An 8,177-nucleotide genomic window follows, 5' to 3' on the forward strand; every position below is an offset into this window, starting at 1 on the left:
TGACGCGAGCCGAAAAAGACGGAGAACTCTTGACAGACGAGCACCTGTATGGCGTGGAGAACGTAGGCACGGGAGCCCACGGCAACGGAGGAAACGACGACGCCAGTGCAACGGAGGACGAAAATGAACCAACTCCCACGCTGAAGGAAGTTAAGGATGCCATTCACCAGCTCAAAACCAACAAAGCAGCTGGTAAGGATGGTATCACAGCTTAACTCATCAAGAAGGGCCCAGACAAGTTGGCCACCTGTCTGCATCGGCTGATAGCCAGGATCTGGGAAACCGAACAGCTACCGGAGGAGTGGAAGGAAGGGGTAATCTGCCCCATTCACAAGAAAGGCGACCATTTGGAATGTGAGAACTTGAGGGCGATCACTATTTTGAATGCTGCCTACAAAGTGCTTTCCGAGATAATCTTCCGTCGTCTGTCACCTAAAACGAATGAGTTCGTGGCAAGTTATCAAGCCGATTTCATCGACGGCCGGTCGACAACGGACCAGATCTTCACCGTACGGCAAATCCTCCAGAAATGCCGTGAATACCAGGTCCCAACGCATCACCTGTTCATCGACTTCAAAGCGGCATGCGACAGTATCGACCGCGCAGAGCTATGAAGAATCATGGACGAAAACGGATTTCCTGGGAAGCTGACTAAAGCAACGATGGACGGTGTGCAAAACTGCGTAAGGGTTTCGGGTGAACTATCCGGTTCATTCGAATCTCGCCGGGGACTGCGACAAGGTGATGGACTCTCATGTCTCTTCAACATCGCTCTGGAAGGTGTGATGCGACGAGCCGGGCTCAACAGCCGGGGAACGATTTTCACAAAATCCGGATAATTTGTGTGCTTTGCGGGCGACATGGACATTATTGCCAGAACATTTGGATCGGTGGCAGAGCTGTACACCTGCCTGAAACGCGAAGCAGCAAAGGTCGGACTGGTGGTGAACGCGTCAAAAACAAAGTACATGCTGGTAGGCGGAACCGAACACGACCGGATCCGTCTGGGTAGTAATGTTACGATAGAAGGGGATACTTTCGAGGTGGTGGAGGAATTCGTGTACCTCGGATCCTTACTGACGGCTGACAACAACGTGAGCCGTGAAATTCGGAGGCGCATCATCAGCGGAAATCGGGTCCAGTGGTGTCATCGTGGTTACTCCAAGTTACTCACTGAGTAACCAGCTCTTGAAGCAAAAAATAATATATTTCAACTCCCAGTATGAGCGCTCTCGCAAAAATATGATACACATATAACACTGAGGATAACTGACACTGAGGAAGAATACAAGTGGCAGTCGAAATACGCGTATCTGTCAAAGGATAAGCAACATAGGGCGGAAGACCGATTACACTCATTCGAATAACAAAATATTCTTAGTGAAATTATGTATGAATTGTTTACGCGCTGCTTTAGATACAGCGCATCAAAGTTATTTTTTAAATAGTTTTCCGCCCTGTTATTTTTTAAATAGTTTTCCACCCTGGCTCGTGTACAGAATAGGCGAATTTTCAGTAAAAGATGGAAGGGCGCCTAATATATGGAACTTAGGTATTGGGAGGAGTTTATCTCCCAAAACCCTTCATTGGGTACGAGCTTGGCGCCCTCTTATAGGTGCCAACTTGTGACGTAGTTGGGAAGACGGCAAAGCTCTCCAAACTTGGACAAATTGGAACTTTTTTCAGACTAATGCTATAGTTTTCAATTCCTGAAAAAGCGCGCCATCAAGCAGTTGAAACTGCACTGCGCCCGCGGCAAAGTATTTTGGTAGTGTTGTACTTTTTACAACGACGCGCGTCCTGAACAGTTAAATATGACAAGTTGGCACGTATGCACAAAACAAAAATGCTTTAGTTTCAGCGCCCCCGTAGGTGTATAAAAAGTTCTTTCATAGAATGGAGAATTCGGAATGTTTTCTTCCCCTTTCTAGCACATCACCTCTATGATTTTTTCGATATGGTAGCGCCCACCAAATAAAAACTTCCTTTCCGATATTTTTGCTAATATTTGCGCTCCCATTCCTTATCGAGTAAGAAAATATAGAACTTCATAATTTTGGAAGGGCGGAAGAGTCTCTTATAATCTCTAAAGTGATTGCTTAAGTGATTTTTTGACTGATTTTTTTTTGCGGCATCATGAATATAAGAAAAGATATCTGTTACGTTTTTCAAAATATTGTGCTTCCTGAATCTGGAAGAAGATTCATCTTTTCCGTACTGGGGAAATCTCATTCCGCCCTCCTGAATTTAATAAATTAACCTATATCAGTTTCCTAATATGTATATCTTTATCTTCCAAACATAGAGTGAATCGTAGATAGAGTGAATATTATAATGTTTCAGTCTCCAGACGTAATTGAAATTTTTCCTCCCACTTATAAGAAACAGTTTACGATTTTTGTGGCTGTTATATTTAGATAAAGTAAGTTATCTTTGTGAGTTTTACCCTTTTTTGCGCTCATACGGGTAATGACAAAATTCTGTGATATGAGGATTTCTTACATGGGTTGCTTCAGAAATCTTTCCAAATACAACAAATGTTTCGGAAAATCATTCAGAAATTCTTTCCGGGATTTCCTCAGAAATCTATTCACGAATTACCTCACAAACTCCTCTATGTGCTTTCTAAAAAAACCTTTCGAAGAGTCATTCGTAAATTTTTACTTAAATTCTTACAGAGATTAATTTAGATATTTCACTCGTCATTTCTACGAAATGTATCAAAATATTATTTTAGAAAAACTTGCATGGATTGCTTCAGAAATCATTCCATGAACTTTTTCGGAAATCCTTTAGTGATTCCTTCACAAATTCATTGAGAAATTCCTCCAGAAAACTATTGAAGGATATAATAAAAACCATTCATGGATATCTTCATAAATTCATCTAAAAATCCTCCAGGTATTTCTTTGAAATTCATTCACCAATTCCTCCACAAAATCTTTAAGGGGATTTTTAAGAAATTAAGCAATTGCAATGAACTCATCTCGGGCGAAAATCTCATGAATAATGAAATAAAAAAATCTGCTAGGAATGACTGGCGATTTTTTCTAGAAATCCTTCAGGAATCAATCAACCTACTTTGATGATGCTTAGCACATCAAAAGAAAAACATAGTATACGGGCCTTTACATGGTGACAGCAGAGGAGTTAAGTCAAACACACAACGCAGCGGTGGCACTAACTGATCAATTCATAGCGGACATTTTAGTGTTTTTCATAATCCATTATTCTATTGATTCCTTTAGAAAACTCAAAGAATTTTCCCCAGAGTTTTTAAAAGATTTCCGTAGAAGTTAGTTGGGGAACTTAAAAAATCCTTGGATCATTTCCGATGTTGCTCCATAGACTTTTTCAGAAAATCCTTCAGGATTTTTTTTTCGGAGAGTCTAAGATTTCTTTCAAAATTTTCGTTAGAGGAACCCTCATAAATGTATCCAAAAATTACTGAAGAGAAAGTTTCCTTAACCTACCCATTGCTTCACGTTGAGAACAGCTCGCAGCTGACCGTGATGCCGAAAAAGGGTTAAAAATTCCTCAATAGCTTTTTGCAAAAAAATTGTACGAGATTGTTTTTTTTTTCAGAATATCGCCCATGGATCCCTTCAGAAATGTATTCAGCGATTCTTTAAGAAAATCGCATTCTTTCGAAAATTCCAAATAACATTACTACATAAATTTGTTCAAGGATTCCAAACCCAAGGTAATCTTTTACGTGTTTCTTCAAAAATTAATCCATAGTTTTCTTTTATAATTGCTCGTGGAATTCGTTCATAAAATCTATCAAGGCTTCTTTCAGAATTTCTTCCAGGGTTTCCTTATTGAAATTCTCCAGCGCTTACTTCACATATTCCCACATAAATTCCACCTGGACTTTTTTTATTTAGGTTGATTTCCTTCTGAAACTTAGAGTAATTGTTTTCAACATTGTTATAAGGAATCGTTTAAAAAATCATCGGAAATTTCTCCAGAGATGACTCCAGAGTTCTCTACGTGAATTCCAATAGAATTTTTTTCAAAGATTATTGCATGAGTTCTTCCAGTGGTTTCTTTAGAAAATTGTTCAGGTATTCTTTAAGAAACTCGTTCAGGTATTTCTTCCGGAAGACCAGCAAAGATTTGTTCAGGAATTGCTCTAGGGATTCCATTGAAAATTTCCTCATTAAAGTATCCATGAATTTTTCCAAGGATTCATTCAGAAAATCCTGCAGAAATTCCTCCAGATTTTTTTGCAGGAGATTTTTTTAAGATTCCTTAAGAATTTCACCAGATATTCCTCCCTGTATTACCACAGGAATTCATCCGAAATTTCCTCTTAGGATAACTTACATAACATCTTCATGGATTCTTTAAGAAATGAATTCAGAAATATTTTCTAGAAATTTCTACGAAATTTCTTTTAGATATATCTCTAGAGTTTTTTTTATTGATCTTTGCAGATGCTTATATATGCGTTTCACCAGAAATTTCAACAGATTTTTTTCAAGAATTCGTTCACCGATTTCTCCAGGAATACTTCCATAAAATCGGGAAGTTTCTCCAGGTATTTCTCTACTTATTTTTGTTTCAGCAATTTCTTCAGGAAAACCAAGGGAAAACAGGAAAGATTTCCTTGAAGAAATATTATTATCTCCAAAATTTTCTTTAGAATTTTAAGCATTTCGGGAATTTTGGAAAGGGATTCAACAGTTCTTCCATGAAGTTTTTGCTTAGATGTTCCTCTAGCGACTTCACGAAAGTTCTTCAATAAATTGCACAAAAATTACTGAAGGATTGTTTAAGGAATTGCCCTGAATGAATTTTCTTTAAAAACTTCCGGGGATACTTTTGACAACTCCTAAATAAATTTTGGAATTTTTTTGGAGGGATTCCTAAAAAAATCTTGTAACAATTTATGATGTTATTTCTGAAGCAACTCCTAGAGAACTCCAGGGATAATACCCAGGAGAATACATGGGCACATTAAGATAGGCACATAACTCTAAACTAACGTCTGAAGAAACTCTGCAAGTAATTACAAGGGAAAATATTTGAGAAATATCTGTAGGAATACCTGGAGAAATCCATGAAGGAATTTCTAAACGAATCTTTTGAAACATGCCTGCAGAAATCGCAAATAAAGGTACTGATGGAATTGTTGAAGAAATCCCTTTATAACTATGTGATCCCTGGAGGATATTCTAAAGAAATCCTTGAAAGAACTCCTGAAGGAATTCTCAGAAAAAATTTCTTATACAATTTCCGAAGGGATTTGAAGCTACGCAATAGATTTTGGAGCAATTTCTGCAGGAGTTGTTGGGAGAATCTTTGAAAAAAATAAATCTTAAATAATTCTAAAAGAAAGTTCTGAATAAATCCAAATTAATGCATGGGGAATACCTGAATGAACTACTGGAGAAACCTGTGGAGAAACTCTTTTAAAATTCATAAACAAAAAGAAAAAAAAAACTGGTAAAATTTTTAAAATTTTTAAAAGATTTTTTTGAGAATTTTCTAGGGGAGCTTCCAAGAAAATCCTTAAAATGGAGCAATACCTTAAGGAACCTCTGGAGAAATTCGAGCAATAATAACTGAAAAACTTCGTTGATAAATTTTGAATTCATAGAGAAAATCCCTAGCTTCTGATAAAATCTCCGATTTTGTGAAAACAATGCCCTGCAATTGTATCTTTTTAAGAAATGGTTGGAGAAATTCCTTGAAGAAGTTCTTGAGAAATTTGTGATAATATTTCTTAACGATTTCTTAACGATTTCCTTCAGAAACGTTAAACATGAAAGAATAAAAGCATGAATTTATATGTAGCCCTCCTTGAAGGAATATCCAATGTAATTTTTTGAAGAAACCTAGGAGGAATTTCAGATGAGGTTTAAACCATTTATGAGAAACTCCTAAACAAGTCCCAATGAAAGTTCCTTGGGGAATCCCCGAAAGAATCCTTGGAGGAATTTTTGGAGAAATTTTCAAGAATTCTAAAACGAATCTTTAGAGCAATTCTTGTTGAAAACATTAAAAAAAAATCGGCGATAATCTTCTTTTTGTAAACATTCCATAAACTTTTTGATAAATCCTGAAAGAGTATTCCTTCACTTTTCTGGCGAAGTCCGTGGAGGTAATACTGTATTTTTTCAAGAATTTTTAAGAAGAAAGTTTGTTAAACTCATAAAAATAATCCCAGCAATAATGTCTCTTTCACGTTAATTACGGAAAAAATCGTAAAATAATAATGCATGGAGTAGTTTTCCCAGAATAATTCTAAATTAGGCGCAATAGTGAAATCATTTCCTTGGGGGCGTACCAGTAGAATGGGCGCTGAAATTTGAAAACCTTGAGTAACCAGCTCTGATTTTAGCATGACAGCACTGATCGGGTCTACTACGGGCTCCATAAGAAACTGTGGTCGAAAAAGATTTACCCACGCACCAAATGCACCATGTACAAAACGCTAATAAGACCGGTGGTCCTCTACGGGCACGAGACATGGACCATGCTCGAGGAGGACCTGCAAGCACTCGGAGTTTTCGAGCGACGCGTGCTAAGGACGATCTTCGGCGGTGTGCAGGAGAACGGTGTGTAGCGGAGAAGGATAAACCACGAGCTCGCTGCACTTTACGGCGAACCCAGCATCCAAAAGGTTTGCCGAAGTTGGAAGAATACGGTGGAAACGGCATGTTGCAAGAATGCCGGACAACAACCCTGCAAAGCTTGTGTTCGTCACTGATCCGGTTGGCAGAAGAAGACGTAGAGCGCAGAGAGTACGATGGGCGCCCCAATTGGAGCGTGACTTGGTGAGCATTGGGCGTGACCGAGGATGGAGAACGGCAGCCACAAACCGAGTATTGTGGCGTACTATTGTTGATTTTGTCTTATCTTGAATGTTATGTTGAGCAAATAAATGTATGTATGGCCAAAAACAGCACTACCTATTGACCCATTTTGCTTCTGAATATCATTAATGTAATTTATTCATAGCGCTCGTGATACAAATTCCATAAAAAAGAATATCAATGAAGACAGAAAAAATCGATGCTCCTTTGAACGTAGGACAACTGTCACGATTTATTCGTCAGCAGATTGACCTAGTCCGGTTCCCATGTACTCGGAGGATCATTCTTCTGTCCCAGAGTGCGGGCGGTCTTGTAATTGTATAATGACTCTCCGCCGCTCTCGCCCACGACCATCTTTCCCGTAACGCAGTTCCTCTCTACGCCTTACTCAGTGTTCCGTTATTTCCACAAAGCCTTATGATTGAACATAATTTGCATACGAACAACTGCCTTCTTGGGAATCGAGAACGTCTTCCGCTTTACCGCACTCAACTGCATTCCCGTCACGTCCCTCCTTGTACTCGCAATTCGCAACTCGCAAGAACGAACGGTCGCGCTCGGCGTGGACATTGTAATTTAGCTTGTATACTGAACTCACCTTCCGACGGCCACTCCGCACCCCACCAGGATGATGAGCAGCGCCGACGCTCCGATGATGTACTTCTTGGCGTGCTTCATAGTTTGTCAGAGCACCAGGGCCGAAAATTTTTCGCAATCTCCTCCCCACACACCGAGTAAATCACAGCCCCAGCAGTACTGGGAATTGGTGTAGCGCACTTATAATGACAACAAACTGCTGTTCCGGTGTTACGTATACGAACGAGTCTTGACCTGGCCCAGGCCGGGCCCGGACCTCACAGCAAGGACACGTGTCTCTCGTAAAGAAAATATCTTCCGCACGTTAGCGCGGTGCACACGTTCAACCGTAAATTTCAATCTTCAACGCGCGACGACACAGAGAACCTAACGGCTATTGGGACTCCAGGTCCCCGGAAACGACCCAGAACGATAACTCACAATAACGCGCGGCGCGGATGGACGACCACCGGTGAGGACGACAACTTGCTACCAGCAATCCAATGCCACAAGTATGTCACCGCAGTACTACCTACTAACTGACTGACTGACTGACCGACGTCCGAAAGCTCCAAAACGAAACTGACCGTTGTTGGCTGGCTGGCTGGATGGCTGGCCGGTTGCGGATTGTGCTCTGATTTGGTCGTCGTAGCCCCTTACCACACACCTTACAGCTAGAGGCGAATGAAGAATACAAACACTTTGGTCTTGGTGCCAGTGGAATACTAAGATAAGCAGCAGGAGGAGGGTGGCGGCGGAAGCGAATAAATTCACACA

At 40.1% G+C, this 8,177-nt stretch overlaps 1 protein-coding gene across 1 annotated transcript in view; it reads right to left on the reverse strand.

The window, feature by feature from the left end:
- Positions 1 to 8,177, reverse strand: part of LOC109410346 (xaa-Pro aminopeptidase ApepP) — a 28,470-nt gene extending 20,293 nt beyond the window's left edge. The window contains exon 1 of the mRNA XM_019683896.3: positions 7,423 to 8,177. Coding sequence (XP_019539441.3) covers positions 7,423 to 7,502 — 80 coding nt within the window. The 5' untranslated portion in view covers positions 7,503 to 8,177. The remainder of the gene's footprint in view (positions 1 to 7,422) is intronic.

Source organism: Aedes albopictus, chromosome 1 (genome assembly GCF_035046485.1).
Source record: "Aedes albopictus strain Foshan chromosome 1, AalbF5, whole genome shotgun sequence".
NCBI classification, from domain to species: Eukaryota; Metazoa; Arthropoda; class Insecta; order Diptera; family Culicidae; genus Aedes; species Aedes albopictus.